This window comes from Hipposideros armiger, unplaced genomic scaffold (assembly GCF_001890085.2).
Source record: "Hipposideros armiger isolate ML-2016 unplaced genomic scaffold, ASM189008v1 scaffold_429, whole genome shotgun sequence".
NCBI lineage: Eukaryota > Metazoa > Chordata > Mammalia > Chiroptera > Hipposideridae > Hipposideros > Hipposideros armiger.
Genome location: NW_017731779.1, coordinates 689,727 through 712,064, shown reverse-complemented (window position 1 = coordinate 712,064; position 22,338 = coordinate 689,727). Strand labels below are relative to the sequence as shown.

The window sequence follows — 22,338 nt, the reverse complement described above, 5'->3', positions numbered from 1 at the left end:
CCCACCATTTTTCTGCTCCCTTCAAGGCAAAGCTTCTCAAGAGCTACTTCCACTGATTATTTCCATTTCCTCTCCTCCTATTCATACCTCAGCACTCCAGTCTGACTTTCCTTCCCACAACTCAGCTATGTCAGGCTCACAGACATACTGTGTTGCCAAACCCAATGGCGACTTCTCAGTCCTCTTCTTACTGTATTGCTCAGCTGCTAACTCTGTTTTTATAGATTGTATGATGTCATATGATCTAATTTCCTCCTACTTCACTGCCCTTTATTTCTTAGTATCTTGTTGGTTTTCTCTCACCTATGAGATTTCAGAGTTTCCCAAAGCACTACTCACTTGTTTTCTGTCTTCATGCGTGTTCTTAGATGACCTCATCTAATCATGAGACTTTATTTTTTTTTATATATATTTTAATGGGGAATTGGGGGTGGGGAAACAGTGTTGGGAAACTGGGGAAGGGGAACAGCCAAGTTGTCCTTCAATCTTAGTTGTGGAGGGTGTAGCAAGCTCAGCTCCAAGTCCAGTCGCCATGCAGCTGCCCGTCGGCAGCTCAGGGCAGCTCAACTCAAAGGTGTCTTGTTCAATCTTAGTTGCGGATGGGCATAGCCCACCATCCCATGCAGGAGTGGAACCAGCAACCTTGTTATTAGGAGCACGTGCTCTCACCAGCTGAGCCATCCTGCCACCTGTTGGCAGCTCAGTGGCAGCTCAGCTCGGGTGCAGCTCACTGGCCCATGTGAGAATTGAACTGGTGACCCCATTGCTCAGAGCTCATGCTCTTAACCAACTGAGCCACTCGGCCAGCCCTAATCATGAGACTTTAAATACCAAGCTAATGGTTCTGAACTTATACCTCCAGATCTAATCTCCCCTGAGTTTTATATTCCTATATTCAACTGCTTGCTTGTGTGGCATCACAAAACTGGTGAGTCCAAATGGTGACCTTGAGTCCACCAACACACCCCTAAAATCCTGTTCCTTCCCCAATCTTCAGTCTATAATACCTTCATCTTTGAGTACCTCTTTACCACACCCCCCTTACATACTCTCCATCCAATAATATATGAACATGCCTAGTCAGTTCTCCATGATCTTTCTCTCATCTTACCCACCCCCAGACCAAACCACCATCTCTTCCCTGAACTACTGTAATAGTACAGTAATAGAACTGTAATTAGTTTCCTTTCTTTCATATTGTCTACCAGCTTCCTTTCTCCCACAGCAGCAGAATGATCTAAGTCCTGAATCAGGTTACTCACCTGTTGAAAACCCCCTAATGACTTGCTATCACACTTAGAATAAAATCTCAACCCTTGCCATCTATGACCTGGCCTCTGCATCCCTCATCACTTATCACTATCCATTTTATTTACTAAACTTCAGCTCTGCCCATCTTTGTATTCTTTGTAGCATACCATTCTTCCTTTTCTCAGGACCTTTCCGCTTCATGTTTCTCTGCCTGGGATGCCTTCCCTGGCTTCTTCATATGACTGACTCCTCTTGTTCCCACTGGAATACCACTTCAGAAGCTTTAACTATCTAAAGACACATAGCATTTCTAATCACTCTTCCCACGTCCATTAACTGATGAATTTCCTTTATAGCACTTTCTGAAATTTTCATTACATGTACTAGTTTTTCTTAACTACTGTGTTTCTTAACTACATTTTTATTACAAACCTTTATCCCCAGCATCAAAATAGTGCCTGTCATACAGGAAGTTCTGAACAAACCTGATGAAGGAATGAATTCCAGGGATGACTTTAGAATCATATAATTAGAAGACTGTCTTAGATTACTCTATGGAATATGTCTACATTAATATTGGGGTCCTTCACCTGGAATTCCTTAAATTGAATTCTTTCCTACTTCTCCAAATTATGTTGTCTGGATATTTAATGTCTGAACTTATTTTCTCATCAGAGATCATACCTGTTTTAACAACCATAAACTCGTTGATAAAATTTTAGTTTTAAAGGTTAGCACATCAGGTAAAATATGGCCTTAACAAATTAATTTTTTGGAAGCCTTCCTGATTTCCTAATTAGGAGAGATTTCACTTGATAGTATTTATTGTCTTCTTATACATAATTTTACCTTGAATTTTTGTCTGTATTTCAATGCCTAATTGAACTATTTACATTTTTCTATCCCATAGCACTAAACAAAATATCTCATAATTAGGCAGTTAAAATGAACTAGTTGGGCAAAGGTGTCTTCTGTGCTTTGTACACCACATGGAATGGGTAACTATGAAATGGAAAATATGGACAAAAGGGATTTAAGACTAATGGGGGGAGCTTCCAGCTGATCTTTGTTGGGTTATTCCCAGAGTTTCCATTCTTTGGGGACAGAATAATAAGTCATTTCATTCTAAAAACATGCTTATACTTTACTCTTTAGAAATGATTTAAGGCAGCTTATGATGACATACAGGCATACCTCGTTTTATTATACTTCATAGATGTTGTTTTTCTTTACAAGTTGAAGGCAAGACCCTCCATCAGCAAAAAGGTTATTACTTACTTTATTGTAATACTCATTTTGTTGTGATGATCTGAAAGCGAACCTGCGGTATCTCCAAGGTATGCCTGGAAAAGTTATAATAGGGTAACCAACTACAAATAGGCTAAAGGACAAACAAGTAGAGGGAATTACAGCTGAGCTAGGGATAAGACTAATAAAACATCTTTGAATATTTAGACTATACATTTTTCACTTTGAGAATTCTAATAACCAACTTAGATGGGGAGATGTATCAGTAGCCTAGTTCAGTGTTCAGTCTCAAATCATCTATTCTTGCTACTTTTGTTTTAATGATAAGAACTTCAAATGAGTAATTTCCATTCTCAGGATTAGTGATGAGATCAGAATTCATGATGCCATTTGAATGGGATAGCTATATCTGGCTTTTGAACTAAATTTGAGAATTTGTGATATTAAAATTTTTCCAGTTCTCTAAAGGAATGACAAGTTTTTTGTTTTCTGACTAGCCTAACCATGTAACTATTTTGAAGAGTTTAATGCTTAAATGTCAGCTGAAGCTCTACCGTCTTAAAACTCATGCTAACCTAGAAAGGCCATTATTCTGTTATTGGCTTTGATATGATATTATTAAAGTTCTTTTTTTCTTTTAAAGGTATTGTCCTTCCTGTAAAACTGATTCCAGTGAAGTTGTTAAGGCTGGTGAAAGACTCAAGATGAGTAAAAAGAAAGCAAAGATGCCATCAGCTAGTACAGAAAGCCGGAGAGACTGGGGCAGGGTAAAGAAGAAAGTCTCCTTTTCTTCCTAGTTATAATGTTTATAATAACCCTAATGCAGTGTTTCAATAACAATTGTAGTAATGGTAGAAATATACTTTAAGTATCAGAAATATTAATAACTATATTGTTTAATGATATAAATTATTAATATATGTTATAATTGTTTAATCATATAAATTGTTATGTATTGTTAAACATCTAAATAGTTGGGTTTTTATTTTATTCACATTTTATGGGAATTTAGATTTTAACATAACTGATCTCTCAAACGTCTTGTTTTGTGACTTGTAGGGAATGGCTTGTGTTGGTAGAACTAGAGAATGTACCATTGTTCCTTCTAATCATTATGGACCTATTCCTGGGATTCCTGTTGGATCAACTTGGAGATTTAGAGTTCAGGTATGTTTTAAGTTGGCTTAGTTGAAATGGTAAAATTGAGTACAGTTCAAATTGTAACAAATATCACTGAGTATTGATTATAAATGGACTAACCTAGCTAGCATAACGTGGCATTCAGTTGTTAGAATGAAAGATTTTCTGTAGGATGGGTAGATTCTTCCCTATAGCTTAATGATGAAAGGACCATGCATTGTGGATTATGTATTAGCTATGCCTTTTCATTACTTTGTTTTACTCTTCTGTTAAAGTTATGGTTGTTAACATTATTGTTAAGCTTTCTAAAGAATTTTTCTTGCCAAGAATTTAATATTTGAAATATTTAATTTTTTTTTTAAGTCTTGTGGTAAGTTCTCATTTACTGTCATTGAACTCTTAAGAAAGCTCAAGGTATTTTCTTTGGGGCTTATCCTCCTGAATGATTGTTTTGATACTGGTCAAAGAAACTGCCAGATAATCCAAAAATAAAATTACTTCTGTTTTCTCCTTGAAGAAGTCTCTATTGCATTTATTCCTGATTTCTTCTTTGGAAAGGTAATTTTATCACTATGGAAAACTTAATGTGGAAAAAAAAAATCTTAGGTAGAGCAGTTTCCAATTAGAGACATTCAGGATTTTGAACTTTAAAAAGAATAGAGTGGCCCTGGTGCTTAGACCATTGATAACATTTTAAAATTAAAATAGTGTAAAGGGCCGGCCGAGTGGCTCAGTTGGGTAAGAGCTCACTCAAGAGTTTGAGTTCTGAGCAACAGGGTTGCCGGTTCAATTCACGGCCTGAGCTGAGTTGCCGTTGAGCTGCCAACTGGTGGCAGGATGGCTCAGCTACAAACAAACAAACAAAAGAAATTAAAATAGTGTAATACATACACATAGCTTGAAAAGTTAAATACTGATATATGACTTATATTCTAAAAATCTACCTTTTTTGGTCCCCGTTTTATGTTTCTCAGAAATGACCACTTTAACATTTTAGTTATTTCTTCTGGATTTACTTCCTTATTTCTAAAAGATGATTATCAGCCTTTGTCTTTATATTTTTTATTAATTTTCTTCTCCGAAAGATGAATATTTAGTTTAACACACACTGTCCTCCCATTCTTGCAATGATTATAAATAATTTTGGCTAAATCAGTACTCAAGGTTTATTTTGTTATGACTTTGGATCTATAAATACAGTAAATTATAAATAAATACAATAAAATATAAATACAATAAAAATTGTTTTTAATTGTCTTCTTTTTTTTTTTTTTGTTTGCCTCATTTTTTTTTGTATACCTGTCACTAAATCCATTCCTGCACTCTAAAAGCCCCATTAGTATACAGTCTAAGATGATTTTGAGGTTGTTGGCCTGAGCAACTAGAAGACTGGATTTGCCATTTAGGAAGCGGGGAAGATTCAGAACAGATTTATTTTTATCACGGTTGGTGAGGTTGGGAATCACATGGTCCTGTCTTCGAAGGACCTGGTGTTTCCAAGGCCTAAATCCAGGTTCCGTTGTTCTTACCAGCTTCTCATGGGCTTCTCATGTGCCTCTTTCCCTATCCCAAATGCAAGCTTGGGCTTCAGCTCCTTTTTCTCTGCCAAAAACAATTGTGTGTTAAACAGATGAATTAAAATACTTCTCTCAAGGAGTTTGAGATATACAAAGAAGTGACACTTACTTCAAAATTTAAGGTATATGGGAAAAATAATAGGCCACTGAAGTAGCAGAATAGCATGAGTTAACTAAGAAAATAGGTAGCATGTTTGGGTAACATTGAGTAGTTTTGGTTCAAACATAGAGGCTCCATGAAGGAGAAGCTAGAGATAGGAACCAGATTGAGAGAAGACAATGTGCCATACTTAACTTGGGCTTGATATACTGTAAGTGCATTTAATATATTTTAAGCAGCAGAAAATTAAAAGCAGATTTGTTCTTAAAAGGACCATTCTGTTTATAATAGGTAGAATGGATTTGAAGGAAGAAAACGAGACAGTGAAGAAAGATCTTTTAAACATTAATGAGTCAAACTTAAGATTATAGCAATGGAAGGAGAAAAAGATGGATTTGAGAGATCAAATCAGCAGTATTTGTGAACAAATGGGTTTGAAGTATAAAGGAAAAAAAATGAGGCCAAAATAACACTTGCCTTTCTGAGTTGGCTAGGGAACAGTGCCATAATCAAAGATGAGAAATAAAGGAAGAGATCTGGAGCACTGATAGTAAATTCTTTTCTACCAGAATTGAGCTGGAATTACCAATAGATGTAGTTTGATGATTATTTAATAGTTATTTTGAAACCCAGAATTCTAGGCCTAAACAGTTTTAAGCGTTATCAGCTTAAAACAAAGAGATATATATTGTTGGGGAGAAGTAATGTCAGTGAGCCAAAGGTAGAACTCTGGGTGATATGCAGTTCTTAGTCGGAGTCTTTTAGGGTCCCATGATACATGTGAAAGCATTTTGTAATTGTAACTTAACTAACTGTTCAAAGGTATTTTGAGAGTGTATCTATTTTATAGGTGAGCGAAGCAGGTGTGCATAGGCCCCATGTTGGTGGAATTCATGGTCGAAGTAATGATGGGGCTTATTCTCTTGTCCTGGCTGGTGGATTTGCAGATGAAGTAGTAAGTCATGATACAACCTTGTTCTTTAGAACCTGTCTTGATCATTCAGTAAAACACAGAAGTTTTGTCAGGGTATATCAAATCCTCTCTCTTTTTAGCATGACTTTTATGTTGAAGTGGTCAGTTCTATACAAGTCACAAGGTAAATCAATTGGCAATCTTTAATCTTCTTGTGTATTGGTTTGGTTTATATATATATATATGGTAACTGATTTTTGCAATGAAAATACATTTTCTACAGAGCTCATTTTTAAAAAATTAAACTTACTATTTTGGGATAATTGTAGATTGACATTGTAGCATTAGAAATACTAGAGATCTTTGTGCCCTTTACCCATTTTCCCTCAATGGTCACATTTTGCAAAACTGTGGTAGCATAGCCAGAATACTGACATTGGATACATTTAGAACACTGAACATTTCTCTTACCACAAGGATCCCTCCTTCTCTTGCCCTTTTATAGCCATACCTACTTCTACTCCCCCAACCCTCCTTAACCCCTGACATCCACTAATCAGTTCTTCATTTCTAAAACTTTGTCACTTCAAAATTCTTTATAAGTGGGATCATGAAGTATGTAACCTTTGGGATTGACTTTTTTCGCCCAGCATAATTCTCAAATTATGACTTGTGTCAATAGCTTATTCTTTTTTATTGCTGAGTAGTCTATGACATAGGTGTACCGTAGTTTGTTTAACCGTTCACCCATGGAGAACATCTAGGTTATTTCTCATTTTTGTCTATTATAAATAAAGCTGCAGTGAACATTTGTGTACAAGTTTTTGTAAACACAAGTCCCCATTTCTCTGGTACAAATGCCCAAAAGTACAATTGCTGGGTTGTATAGTAGTTGACATGCATATTTTGAAGCTATATCTTTAAGTATTTTTCCGAAGTACAGAGAATGTTATATAACTTGTTACAGTCAGCACTTAGAAAGTTTTTTAAGGCCCTGTAACAAACAAAACAAAACTAACTAAAAGTGGAGTCTCTAACATGGTTTTAGCAACCAACCAGTTGTATTTGACCTGGGCTCTGACATTTGTGTGTGAGACCTTGGTCAAATTATTTAACTCCACTAAACCTCAGTTTCCCTATGTGTAAAATAGAAAAAATAGTGTCATAATTTTATATCAGAAAGTTATTGATATTAAATGAGGTAATTTATGGAGTCCTGGGCATATAACAAAGATTCACACAGTTCTGTGTTCTGGCTCAAAAGCTGATCTTAATACATGAAACATATAAACATGTAATTGTAAAGCTAAAAATGAGTACCAAGTTGAAGTGGGATGGGTGTTATTACTTCCTTTTTTCCATCTTTTGAATATATTTACTAGTCAAACATTAAACATTTGTGGAAAAAGTGCTGATGAACTGTTAATTATGTATCTCAAGCAGTTAATTCTAAGTATTAAATAAAGAATATATTAGAACTCAAACATATAGGCTTAGATTGCCAACTAAGATGTATCTGGATATGTTATATTTTGTAAGCATTTTCAATCTTTTGATCTTTTATTGTAGGCAAGTCAAATCTACAGAAATAGGTGGAGGAAACCTGAATAATCAGCTTTTCACATTCAAGAAAAAATTTATTCTGAAACCTTTAATTTGGTATAACATTCATGGAGCCAGTGATCTTTGTTCTGTTTGGATGAATGGACATGAAACTATTGAATACCTGCTGATAAAGTAGTTAACATTTTAGCCTCGTAACTTGAGAATTGATCAAATGCTAGTTTAGTGCCTTATGTTTGGTGACCTCACCTGAGAAATGAGGACCCCCAAGATGACCTGCCTCTTGCAGTTGTCCTGCGAAGTAGTTTGCTCAGTGATCAGAAACAGACTCTGGAGCCAAGCTGTTTGAGTTTGTGTCCTGGTGCCATCTCTTATAGCTGTGGACCTTAGGCAAGTTACTGAACTCCTCTGCCTCATCTATAAAATAGGGCTTATGATACCTACCTCCTAGGGTTGATTTGAGGGTTAAATGAGTTAATCATGTGTAAAATTCTCAGCCTAACCTTCATACACACACTGTAAGCCTGTGTTTAGGTATTAACAGTAGTAGTGCAAGTACCCAGTTTTGTGGGCATGTAAGGAGTATTACGAGAGAGAAACTGGCAAAAATTGAGGCTGTATCTAGACAGCCTTGAATTAAGGAATCATTCAAGGTGTCTCGGAAAAGTTGAATGATTTTAATTGTGCTTTAGGATGTTTATCTTATAGTCTTTTGTGGGGTGAGAAGATTGGGATGAAGGTCTTTTGCTTGGTAAGGGTGATGGCAGGAATGGGAGCACTAAGTTTTTTGTGTTCGACAGCTGTTTTACAGCTTCTAAGAAGAGTAGAGATTGGAAAATCGTGGGAAATGGAGTCACTGTGAAACAACAGATGGCTTCTTTATGTACGCTTTTCCCAGACAGCAATCTTGTTTAAGCTCTTGCCTCATGGGTACAACTTAGTAGAACATGGACTAGAAAATGCAACAAGTTTAGGCTGATTACTTTCCTTAGAAGAAAGATAGTCCGATATAATATTGGCTGAGTTCTTACAGTCTGGCAATTTTTCCTCCCAGAGATAATTAAAAGTTTTTGTTGGTGTAAAGATTAAAAGTATAGATTACTATACGTTAGAGCTAATTACATAGAATTTTAACTATTTTTACTTGATTATTTGCTGCTTGAAGAATAATCAGAAATGTTTTTGTTTTTCTGATATAAACACTATTTAGCTTAGGCTGTCCCTCTTGTGATGTCCTAGTTTCCACCACTTTTTCCCTTATATCACTACCACAATTATAACTTTAAAAGTTGACAGGGTTATGAATATGAGCATGGTGAAGCCAATCCAGATACCATTTGGAAGACTATTTCTGATCAATTTAAGAAGTGTTCTGGACTGTTCTAGTTGTACTTTATTAGAATTTCTTCAAGTGGAATATACACTAAATATGAAAGTCCTTAATGTTTAATCTTTAAAATATAGACCTCAACATTGGATTAACAAAAAGTGAATTCAAGGTTTTTGGACAGACTTTTAAAACCATGAGATTTTAGTTATGACTTTTAAGCCAAAGGAGAAACAAGATGCAAAATAATTGAACTAATTAATTAAAAGAATCTTGCATTAAAAAACCACTATTTAGTGTTAGTAGAATTAATTTGTACACTGATAGTTACTTTACTCAATTTATTTTGAGGTAGAGACTTAATACCAATATAAATTTATAGCTACTACAGAAATACTTGTGGAGCTAGTGTATGTACCATTTTTTGGCCTTTTTTCTTTAACATTTAGTAGAGACTTTATGCAATTAATGATAGGTGATTATTTAACCTGAATGTAATTTGAGTGACCCCATATAGTGAAATGTGGGGAACTTGCCATGCTGTTAGGATTTTAAATTTGTAATTTAGCAGCAAACTTGGATATGGTATAGATTGCTGTCGGGAAATCAATTTTGGAGTATTTACTAAAATGGTATTGATAAGTTTATTTTAATAACACTGAATTAAATGAAACAGTATTCCCAACTCATAAGACTTTATTTTGTAACATTATAGATTAATTGATTATATATGTTAGCATGCAAATAGCCACGTTTGGAGGTGTTGGAAGCTGTATAACTTTAAAATGAAATCTTTAGGTCAAGTAATATAACTTGAAAGTATACTACATACAAGATTGCATTTGAATTTTGTCTTATTTTGGTAGATGGCTTGAGAGAACATGTCAGTTCATAACATCCTAACCAAGTGTCCTGACCCTGAAACAAAAATTGATGAAATTATACTTGGGTTTAGGTGTCTTAATGATGAAATCTTCTCCTTCAGGACCGAGGTGATGAATTCACATACACTGGGAGTGGTGGTAAAAACCTTGCTGGTAATAAAAGAATTGGTGCACCATCGGCAGATCAAACATTAACAAACATGAACAGGTACTCTTTATTGTTAGAGTTTGTAGAGACTATTTAGAATTTGGGCTTTGTATAAATGTTTGATGATAGGACTATAATTTATAACTTAGATTATAGAGGACAATCGTAAATTGAAAGTTAAAGATCAAATTAAAATCCTATTACCTGATTATATAATTGTAAGCATCCTATTTTTTCAAATTATTATTTTTAAAATGACATAATTCCCAGTTTTAATACATGTGCTTTGCATTTGAAAACATTTTGAAGCCTTTGATAGAAAGGAGCCTGTATTCAAGCGAAATTGAGGACAAGGTGGCTTATCTACTACCCCTTAGGTCAAAGTTATGTTCTACTCAGTACAGATTTAGCTTTTAAAGTGACCAAATTCTTTTTAGAGGAGACTCACTAATGTGAAACATGGTTATGTTTGGGAGCCACATTTATGCACATAAGTGAAATGTCAGATAACTTAATGAGAAGTGCACTCAAGGCGCTTTTAGGATTTATAATAATAAGATGTCTTCAAATGTTAGAGAATATTTATTCAGTTACAGAAGTGACCTTTTCTAACTAAATGCTTATAAGGCATTACAAAAGAGCCACCTTGTGTTGACCTTTTTTCCATAGAAGTATTAATGGCATTCCAGCTTCCATGAGAACAGAAGATGTGATCAAAATGTTTTATTTCATAAATGCATGCTAATATCAATAATAAATGAAGTAACTCAAACCATCAGATAGCAGTGACTACATTACAACTTATTATACTGATGATTTTGTGATTATTTCATAAAGTTGAAATTTTTTGTATTCTATTAATAAGGATGTTTTGTGGGTTACTGAGTAAAAGTGAATATTTTTCGCTTTCTTGAGCCTATATCATTCTGTTTTAAGTAGCGTGCCCTTAATTTCTGATTACCGTGTGAGGTAAAGAATATACCAGTATGGTTAAAAACTGTGTTGCATACCAAGTTATACAGAATGTTTTTATGTCTTCCTTCTATATTATTTCTGACAGTAGGATTATTTTACTGAACCAGCAGAGGAGACAGGTCAGATTTGCTGGTGAAAACATTCCTGAGGCAGGAGTCCAGCCCCTAGCTAGTCATTTTCTAGCAAGATAGCAATTCTTTTGGAGAAATGATCTTAAAAGGAGTTAGAAGTATTTTGATGTGTTTTTGTCACTGAAAATGTATAATGAATTTGCAGAAGGCTTTTTCAAGTTGTCAAATCTGAAAATTACATTTTTCCCTTTAATAATAATAGGTGATTTTGCTTGAATGAAACTTTTTTCATAACTACCTGCACTTGTACATGGTAGATTCTTTTCAAGCTTTTGAAGACTCTAATAAGTATATCCTGTTTACCATATGTTATAATCTTGTTAGAAGATAATTGATAAGTAGTAAGAATGTATTTAAAGGAAGGTAGTGAACATGAAATATTAACTCAAAGCAATTTAGGACTGACATATCATAGAGACTCTAATATCCATTTAGTTAATTTATACATTAAGCTGTGAGTATGCCTTGTGATTGATTTTTAAAGACATCTTGGTCAAAGATGCCTACCTATATGTTTGCTAAACACAAAAACTGAAGTGAAAGGCCCTTAGCTCTGACCTACAGTATACTCTTTCCTGACTAGTATATGGTCCAATTCATTTTTGCTTCTCTGCTAAGAAGTAGTTTGACACCTGCTCTTGCTTTTGAGAAGTTTGTTCTTATTTCTTCTCAGCTCTTCGACTTTATGAAACTGAAGAGGACCACAGGGTAACCTGGCCGTCCTTTATCAGAGTAGTTCGAGGCAACTGACTGAGCTGTGGGTAGAGTAATGGAAGAGCCTGGTTGTTTTGGCTAGTTTCATCCTTTTGGACTCTGTTCACATACTTGAACAGCCTGAATACTTATGTGAAGCTAGAAGTGAGTTAATGCCAGTTAGTGGTGGCAGACATTATGACTGAAGGTACCAGTGAGCACCACAGCATTCCACTCATTAACATGAAGATAGTATTTATCCTTATTCCTTCTCTTTAAGAAGATGAAGTGTGTGTATCTCAATAGGTATTCCATAAATAAGATGTAATACTAGCCCTAGAGTCAATGACTATATTTCCTTTTACCTCTCAGAATTTGTGTGCATCTCCCTTTGAGATAAAAAAAAAAGATAACTTGGTAAGCTTTAACTCTTTGACCACATTTATACAAGTTTTTTTTTTAAGAAACATTTTCTTAAATTCATTTACTTAAACAATGTAACTATGATCAAGATATTTTAGTAGATTATTCATTTAGTCTTAAGGTCTATTTTTTAAATTTGAGCCTGTTTATAAAAAGAACTATACCCTGAACAAGTATTTTATATCCTATCTGATTTCACCAGATTGGGGGTGTGTTGGTGTGTGTGGGGTGTGTGTGTGTGTGTGTGTGTGTGTGTGTGTGTGTGTGTGTGTGTGTTTTACCTTACATGTTCAGTGGTTTCTTTTTACCTAAGTTAGGAAGTAGGTGTCTTAGAGGAAAAATACTAATTTTAAATAGATTCTAGTTTGGTTTTTTTTTTTTTTTTGGCAGGACTAAGTTCTCCCAAGAAAGGTCTTCTAACATGTAATAACCTTACTGATTAATTTCTACTAAGTGAGTACGCATACTAAGGAAGCTTCAGCTAAATCAGGTGCTGCTTCCAGCTCAGTGTTCCTCCTTGTTCATGTATCATCAGTAAAATGTAGCGATCTCAAGCAGCCAGAAATCTTTATTGTCGTGATTTAGCACAGACATTCAAATGCTTCAGTTTTATTTAAACTTACCTTTTTACTGGAGGCCTTTAAAGGATATTCTCATATTGAACTTGTTCTTAATATCTTCTAAACATTAAGGAATCTCTGTTGTCTGGAATGTGGAAAGTGGACCTAGAAAGGTCATTTGTACCTTGCTGACAACTTTATTTTCTGGATTTCTTTCTACATCATTCCAGCAATTTACCTCATTCCCTTATCAAAAAAATTAACTATTACAACAATCACTTGCTTTAGTTTTCCAACTTTCTCCCTTCCCTCAACAAACGTTATTTAAAGAAAATTCCATGTATTTCTAGTTGTTTTCTATTATACGTGGCACAGATGTTATTACTTTCAGAAGAACCCTACAGGCTATCTGAGAACCAATCCCCTGGCTTGGGGGTGACATCAGAAAACTGATTTGTCTTCTCTGCTGGTGGGGGAAAGCATAATCCTATTATCTGGAATAATATGGAAAGAATCATAGAATCTTAACTGTCAGGTAAGGCATAATTCACCTTTTAATTGAGCTAATGATGCGATTACATACTTGAGGAAAGATTACTTGGTATAAAGACTTTGTTTTATTTTTTAGGGCATTGGCCCTAAACTGTGATGCTCCATTGGATGATAAAATTGGAGCAGAGTCTCGGAATTGGAGAGCTGGTAAGCCAGTCAGAGTGATACGCAGTTTTAAAGGGAGGAAGATCAGCAAATATGCTCCTGAAGAAGGCAACAGATATGATGGCATTTATAAGGTGCTCTATCTGGCATGACCTCTTGTTAGTCATTCTTCCTGGGCTTTCAGGACAGGGTCACCACAGGGAACTACTCTGTTGTGGGTGGGCTGGAGGAAACATTAGACCATCTTAGTTGATATTTCTACTTTTTCTGGAAATACAACAGATGCACACAGTGAGCTCTTAACTTTGATACTTTTAAGGCTAATTTTAAGTCTGTAAGGGTAGAGTTATACTTTGGGTTAAGCTTTTTATAAGTGTGTTCTCTGTGATAAAGCCATTCAAATAACTTGGCCATTATAGATTTCAATTCTTATATGTATCTTTCAAAATGATTTTAATTGTAGTAGATTTTCAAACCAGAGCACATTATAATTTTTAAAATAGGTTGTATTCTTTGTTTAAAAAACAGGCATCTACTGCCACCATTTTTATCTATTACCTATTATCTAATACTACTATGCAAAATTCTATTAATTAGTGAGCATAATCTTGTATTTCAAATTTATAGCAATCTTTACTTATATGGGAAGTATCTTAATAGGAAATAAGGTCAAAATAATATTTTAGTGAAAATTAATTTACTATTACAGCAAAGCACATACCTTTTGAAGTTGCATTTAGTTTGGGCAGGTTTAAACCACTAATATGATGGCATAATGAATACATTTAAACTTTAAATCTCAAGCTAGTACTGAAATATTATGATTTAGGTGGTGAAATACTGGCCAGAGATTTCATCAAGCCATGGATTCTTGGTTTGGCGCTATCTTTTAAGAAGAGACGATGTTGAACCTGCTCCTTGGACCTCAGAGGGAATAGAACGGTCAAGGAGACTATGCCTACGTTTACAGGTTAGATTCCATTTGTCTACGCTACTTGTATATTCATAAAAACATACACCTCTGTACTATCAACATGTCTTTACTATTAGCACTAGATATAACCCACAGCAATTGATGAATGGACTGTAAGGGGTGAGGAATGAGATGATGCAAGTATACAGAAGGAAAAGAAGTAAAAAATGGCAGCATTCTAGGTGTCAAATCACCCTAAGACTAAGAATTGGGCTTGGGAAAGGTTAGGGTGGTCAGTGAAAAGTAAAATATTTCCAATTCATTTGGAAATGACTTGAAGTATGAGGGGAAGGGAAACATAAAATTTAGGTGTAGGTGGCCTTGAGAAGGGAAGTTTTTCCTAGAGGGCATAGGGGGTGTGTCTCTGGTAGGGGAAGCGGGAGGTGGCTTATAAGAGTGGTCTGCTTCCTACCCTTCTCACTTTTCCTCACCCCTTTTCTCTCTTCCCCCTCAAAGCTGCTTCCCTGTCCTGTCACCACCTTTAGTGCTGTGCCTTTTTTTTCCCCTTTGCCCATGCTTAGCTGTTAACCCATATAAGACTTCGCTGGTTTTGTGTGCATGGTGGATGGTATGGCTGCATTCCCCCTCCACTTCCTGTACACCCTAGATTTTGTCCCTTACCCTGACTTCAGAGCATGGTTTGAGTTTATCCTTCATCGTTCCCCATCGTTGTGCTTCCTGTAAAGATTGCCAGCTTTGTCATTTTCCCTGGCTCTGCCCACACTGCATGTGTAGGGGCTGAACTGTGGGCAAGTGTCTGACCACCCAGGCAGGTGAGTGTGTGTCTTCTAGTGCAAGTCTGTTTCCAGTTTTGTTTTCTCTTTAAACTCATAGAACTGATTGTTTAAATGAGACCCATCAGCTGCTAATATAACTGCCAAAATACAGTTGACCCTTGAACAATGCAGGTGGTTAGGGACATTTACCCCATTGCAATAGAAAATCCATGTATAACTTTTGACTCCACAAAAACTTAAATACTAATAACCTACTGTTGACTGGAAACTTTATTAATAACATAAACAGTCAATTGGCACGTATTTTGTATGTTGTATGTATTACAATAAAGTAAACTAAAGAAAAGAAAATGTTGGGCAAGCAGAGTGGCTCAGTTGGTTAAGAGCTCGCTCAAGAGTGCGAGCTCTGAGCAACAGTGGTTCTATTCCCGGCCCGAGCTGAGTTGCCACTGAGCTGCCAACAGGTGGCAGGATGGCACAGCTAAAAAAAAGAAAAAATGTTATTAAGAAAAGATTTTTTTTTTTTTTTTTTTTTTTTTTTAGCTGAACCATCCTGCCACCTGTTGGCAGCTCAGCTTGGGCTGGGACTTGAACTGCTGTTGCTCAGAGTTCACACTCTTGAGTGAGCTCTTAACCAACTGAGCCACTCGGCTGGCCCAAGAAAAATCTTAAGAGTAAATACATTTACAGTACTGTATTAATACTGTAAGTTTATGTTAATCTCTTTACAGGATGACTCATCTGTTGATACCTGCATCAATATTGTCTTACGATGTAAAACACTGTAGATGTTATATGTAGTACTAACATTAAGACCTCAAAAATGAAAAGAATGTGAAAATTTTTTTTTAGGTATAATTTATTGATTTATTGATAATGAAGAAGTGGTAATATGATTGCTTTTTGGTAGCCTAGTGTAATAGATACTATTGTTTTGCAGTAATAGGGAAATCTCCAAAAGTTGTTTTCAATATATTTATTGAAAAAAATTAACATGTCAGTGGACTCACACCATTCAGACCTGTGTTTTTCAAGGATCAACTATAATTTTTTTTATAACTGATATTTTTTAAAAACCTATTGTTAAACCCATTTTCAGAAGATTTTTTTCAGATCTGGTCATCAGAGAATGTTCTAGATAGGTTATATATGAAACTGAGCAAAAGCATGTAAGCCCATCTACTATGGTGAGTTAATGTATCATTGATGAGGCCTGAAATATATATTGAGCTTTAAATATTAGTGGTATCACAAAGCATGTCCAAAAAAAAAGAGTGACCAGTAAAACACAAGAATAATAGGTAGAATATATTCCTTAAAGTCTAACCTTTGGCTGATAAAGAATTCAGTAATTTAGTGGTTTTAGGTCTTCTGAAAGATTTTATTTTTACCCCCTAATTTTGAGAGAGAAGAAATTTGACCCTTAATGTTTTGGTGGGTTTTTGTTTGGTTTTTTAGAGTGGCTCCACAATTTAGTGTAATCCCATCTACATGAGTACCATCTATTGTGCTCTGCGGTTGATGTCCACTTATTTTCATATCTAATTCCACTTTCCTTTCCGTCTTAAAATTTTCAAGCCACCTAATCACAATTCCTGAAAACTTACCTTTCCTGTTTTAGATCTGAAACTAAGATCATTGTATTATAAAATAGAATATCTTAATCAAAACTACATGGTTTTACACTGAATTTTGGATTTTAATAGTCTTCTGTCCTTTGAATTTTGTTTCTTTAAATGTCTGTTTCCTTTGTAAGCTCAGTTCAGGGAAAGTATAGACGACTCCTCCCTCCCTTTTTAAAATTTCTCACCAGGATCTAGAACTCCCCTTCTATGTGAAGCTTAAGTGTACATTGTACTTTTTCCCCCCATCAGTATCCAGTAGGCTACCCTTCAGATAAGGAAGGGAAGAAGACTAAAGGACAGTCAAAGAAGCAGGCCAGTGGGGCCTCAAAAAGGCCGATTCCAGATGATGGTACGTAATGATTACAAAAAAGAAATCCTAATAACATAGTTTCCAATAAAGAGAAATATTAAGAGACTAAATTGAGCAATTAAAAGCAAAGCGAAGGGGGTGTGTTTGGTGTGCGGGGAGAGGGGGAGAGCTTTTTTTGTATTTTAATAGTGTCAGAACCCAAGCAGCAGCAAATAGAGTATCCTAAACTCCAGGGGAAATTAGATGCTGCGTTATGCAGGTTGTCTTCCTGCTAAACATTACTGGTGCCTGTTAACTCGTTTGTTTCATAGTTCTGCTTAGAACCACTTGTAAGTCTGCTGATATGTTTTTAAATAAATCTAGATGATTGTCCAAGTGCCTCCAAAGTGTTCAAAGCATCAGATTCAGCAGAACCAGTTGAGGCTTTCCAACTAACCTCTCAACAACAACATCTAATCAGAGAAGATCATCAAAACCAGAAGCTATGGGATGAAGTGCTTGCATCTCTCGTGGAAGGACCAGTATGTAAAATTTTCTTTTTTATTTTTTCCATTATAATAATTACATGCCCTTTTATTTTTTAAATTTATTTTTTAATTATAATTGAAATACAATATTATATTAGTTTTAGTTGTACAACATAATGATTAGACACTTATATGCATTAATGAAAGCGATCACCACGATAAGTCTAAGCATCTGTCACCATACATAGTTATTGTATTTTTTTTTTTTTTAAAGATTGGGGAATTGGGGGAAGGGAACAGCGTTGGGGGGATCGGGGAAGGAGAACAGACAAGTTGCTGTCCTTTTGTTCTTCAGTCTAGCTGTGGAGGACGTTGCTTCACTGGCCCATGTTGGTATTATCATTGCGTTCCTCCCGGCTGAGGCAGTCGCTTGCTGGCCATTGGATGGCCACTCACGATAGCTCACGACAGCTCCCACTGGCTGCCAGCCACTCACAGTAGCTCACGGCAGCCCACTGCAGCAGGGGCTGCAACCTACACCATCACTAGTGACTCATGGCAGTCCAGCTCCAGATTGGGCTGTTGTTCACCATCTTAGCTGTAGAGGGCACAGTGTCACTGGCACTCATGTGAGATCTGAATCAGGGCCCTGCTGCTCAGAACTGGCATCCCAATCCAACATGAGGGTTCAGATCCCACATGAGGGCCAGTGACACTGCGCCTCTACAGCTACGATGGTGAATGGCAGCTCGACTTGGAGTTGGGCTGCTGTGAGCAGCCATCCAATGGCTCGCGAGCGACTGCCTCACCTTGGAAGAGCGCAGTGATAATACGAACATGGGCCAGTGAAGTGAGGTCCTTCACAACTAGACTGAAGAACAAAAGGACAGTAACTTGTCTGTTCCCCTTCCCCAATTCCCCAATTTAAAAAAAAATCTTAAAAAAAAAATTTATTTTAGACCTCTAAGATGTTGGTTTTTGACCTCTCTGTGCCTGAACTTAATCATTTATGTTGAGGTACTGTTCATGGGAAGAATTTTCAGTTGTGTAACACACTCAATCTGAAACTCAGCTGGAAAGTTGTTATACTTCAAAGTTAACCTGATAGCACAAATCTTAAGCAAGTTAGCATAATTTTCAATGCCTACGTGTTCAACCTAGGGTTAAATAAACCAGCATTGATTTATTTAAATACTTCATATGTTTTGCATTTTTTCCCATTTTTTGGTAATCATAAAATTTCAAAGTGAAAAGGAATTACAAGGTTAACAGATGTGTGGATTTTGTATTAAGCTGTATTTTGCCAACAAAGCTTTGTTATCAGCTCCCCACAGCTAGAGGTTTCAAATATGGATAGTCTATTCATTCCTTTTTCGCTTGCTTTTATTGTCTTAAATTTTGCTCATATATTTGAATCTTTTGTTTTATTAGATATTAACCCCTTGTCATATAGTTACTTTTGTTTTATTTGCCTACAAAGTATTATCATATGCAGCTGTTGAGGGTGAGCTCTAGTGTCCTTTCTTGAAATTCCATCTTGTCATCTTTTAGTAATTTCTTCTTTCTAATGTTCCTTTTATTTCTCTCTGCATTAGCCAGAACTTCTCATGTGTCTGAATTGGGGTTAGTGAATATCAGTATGTGCTTTCTAGCTATCTATATTGAAAGGGAACTCTCATAGAGTTTTTTTGTTGCTTCTTGTTTGAGAAGTAGTCATCTTTATGATATTAAGGAAGCACCTTCCTGATACAATTTTTAAACTTAGAAATGGGTAAGGTTTATCAGATACCCTTTGGTTTTATATTGGAGTCATCACTTCCTTTGCCTAAAAATGTAATATGTTGGGTTATCCTTGGTAAAATGAGGCTTATATATTTAAAAGATGGAAGTAAAGTGATTTAGCTCTGTGAGAAGTGTTACATGATTTTTAGCCAAAAGGCCCAGGCAGAAGGAGTGTTCTGACTCTGGTAGATCGGACTCATTTTCACTTAGAGCAAGTAAGATACAGCAAGCAGTTGTTAATCATGGTCTTATATGATTTAGTTGGAGAGGACACAGCTGGTTAGTGATAACTCGGGTGAGTTCTAGCTATGGGTGGGCAGAGAACAAAGTAGCAGATAGGGGTGAAGGAAGAAGCCATCCGAGTACACACACAGTTCTTTTGCACATCTGTTGTCTGCATCGGACCTATATACTGGGCTTCATGTGAGGCTTTTAATTTTTTTTTTTTTTAAGATTTTTTTTTATTGGGGAATTGGGATGGGAACAGCGCTGGGGAATTGGGGAACGGGAACAGACAAGTTGCTGTTGTTTTGTTCTTCAGTCTAGTTGTGGAGGGCATTGCTTCACAAGTTGGCACCATCATTGTGCTCTTTTTCTGGGTGAGGCAGATCAGTCGCCGGCTTCTGGACGGCCACTCACTGCGGCTGCTGGCCACTCATACTGGCTGCTGGCTACACACGGTAGCCCATGGCAATCCACTGCCACAGGGGCTGCAGCCTACGCCGTCGCCGGCGACTCATGACAGCCCAACTCCAGGTCAACTCCAGGTTGAGCTGTTGTTCAGCATCTTAGCTGTAGAGGGCAGTGTCACTGGCCCTCATATGTGGGATCCGAACCGGGGCCCTCTGGCGTCCCAAGCCAGCTCTTAACCATCGCGCCACTCGGCCGACCCGAGGCTTTTAATTTGTATATCCTGTTTATCAATAAAAAAATTATCAAAATGGTTGAATCCTGTGAGATTTGGCAAGGATGTACAATATACAAGGTCAGACAATTAAATTCGTGAACTCGTCCTAGAAAAAGTGGTACATACCTCATTGCTGAATATCACTATGGTCACCTCCAAGTACTCCCCTTGGGAAGCTATGCACCAACGCCAGTGCCTAGTCCACCCTTCAAAGCAATTTTGGAACCCTCTTTCTGGAATGGCCATCAGAGCTGTCATCGTATTATCCTTGATGTCCTGAATGTCATCAAAATGTCTTCCTTTCAATATTTTCTTTATCTTTGGGTAAAGAAAGAAGTCATTGGGGGCCAGGTGAGTAGGGAGGGTGTTCCAATACAGTTATTTGTTTACTGGCCCAAAACTCCCTCACAGACAGTGTTGTGTGAGCTGGCGCATTGTCGTGATGCAAGAGCCATGAATTGTTGGTGAAAAGTTCAGGTCGTCTAACTTTTTCACGCAGCCTTTTCAGCACTTCCAAATAGTACATTTGGTTAACTGTTTGTCCAGTTCGTACAAATTCATAATGAATAATCCCTCTGATATAAAAAAAAAAGGTTAGCAACATCGTTGCAACAAGCTCGCAAACTTCTTTGTCAGACCTTATACTTTTCTACCTTGCAGCCTCTTTTTTCAATGCAACTTTTACGTGAAATCAAGTCACAAATTGACAATTATCAAAACAGAAAAAAAGACCAACAAAAAAAAGTCCTGCTTGCTGGTGGCAGGATCTTACGTGCCTGGGTCAGATGATGTGATGTTGCTGCTAGTGATTACTCTGGATGTTTATGTACTGTTATTGCTCTGGGCAGGTTTCATGCTCATTCATGCCCAGGAACACATTTATTGAGCCAGAAAAATCAGTTGTTGACCAATGGTGACTTTTAAATAAATATACACACATGTAATATTTGCACTGATGTCCAAACGCCTTCCCCAGATCCTACATGACCTGTCATCTCTGTCTTCCTCTGTAGTTTCCCCTTGCTACTCTCAGGCCAAAACTGCTTTGGCTACAGTGATCTCAGTGTTATTTAACACACTCAGTCCATTGCTGCTGCTAGGCCTTTACACACATACTCTCTGTCACTGGAATTCTTTCCTCTACATCTTCATTTGGCTCACTCCATATCCTGTAAGTCTCTGCAATAGTATTACACTCCTCAGGGAGGCCTTCCCACACTACCCTTTCTAAAACAGCCACTCTTTGCTCTGTTGCTTTAACTTACTTTGTTTCCTCAGTCATTACTATTTGAAATTGAATTTTTTTTGTCTGCTCTCCTAAAGGAATATAAAGTTCCATGAGAGCAGAGACTTGGCCTTTATATCACCACTATGGAGATGAGCGTCTAGTGCGTTGCACCAACTCAAAATAAATATACACATATTATAGGCACCATGGAGGTACCAGGGAAATATCAGTCATCAAAAAAGGAATTTGTCAGGAAGAGGGTACCTGGCACTAAATTTATAGTTTTTTCTACATCCCCCTCTCCCCTGCCCCCAACTAGTCTATTCTTTTAATGTGTTGCATTAATACTTTGTTGGTAATTCACTTGACTTTCATAATCCATGTTGATAAATAAGTTAGTATCGAGACACAACTTTGAAATGGGATCTTTTATTTTTCTTTGAGGTAAAATTAGCAAACTATATTCGTTTTAGGTATACAACATAATTATTTGATATTTGTATATATTGCAAAATGATCACCACAATAAGTCGAGTTAACATCCATCACCATACATAGTTATAAAAATATTTATTTGTGATGAGAACTTTTAATATTTATTCTCTTAACTTTCACACTTTTTTTTTTTTTTAAGCTGAGCCATCCTGCCCCCTGTTGGCAACTCAGCGGCAGCTCAGCTCGGGCCGGGAATCAAACCGCTGTTGCTCAGAGCTTGCACT

General features: G+C 36.5%; 1 protein-coding gene across 2 annotated transcripts in view; it reads left to right on the top strand.

Moving 5' to 3' along the window:
- UHRF2 (ubiquitin like with PHD and ring finger domains 2) overlaps window positions 1–22,338 on the top strand; it is a 77,290-nt gene that overhangs the window by 49,838 nt on the left and 5,114 nt on the right. The window contains exons 7-14 of one of the 2 annotated variants that reach the window (XR_002126476.1): window positions 3,143–3,266; window positions 3,559–3,666; window positions 6,167–6,271; window positions 10,105–10,211; window positions 13,562–13,724; window positions 14,420–14,560; window positions 15,020–15,336; window positions 17,175–17,263. Coding sequence is in view for 1 of the 2 variants with exons in the window: in XM_019664742.1 (XP_019520287.1) it covers window positions 3,143–3,266; window positions 3,559–3,666; window positions 6,167–6,271; window positions 10,105–10,211; window positions 13,562–13,724; window positions 14,420–14,560; window positions 17,175–17,274; window positions 17,599–17,756 (1,006 nt within the window). In the remaining variant the exon portion in view is untranslated. Of the gene's footprint in view, window positions 1–3,142; window positions 3,267–3,558; window positions 3,667–6,166; window positions 6,272–10,104; window positions 10,212–13,561; window positions 13,725–14,419; window positions 14,561–15,019; window positions 15,337–17,174; window positions 17,275–17,598; window positions 17,757–22,338 lie in introns of those variants that run through there. The other variant, XM_019664742.1, reaches the window with a different exon arrangement.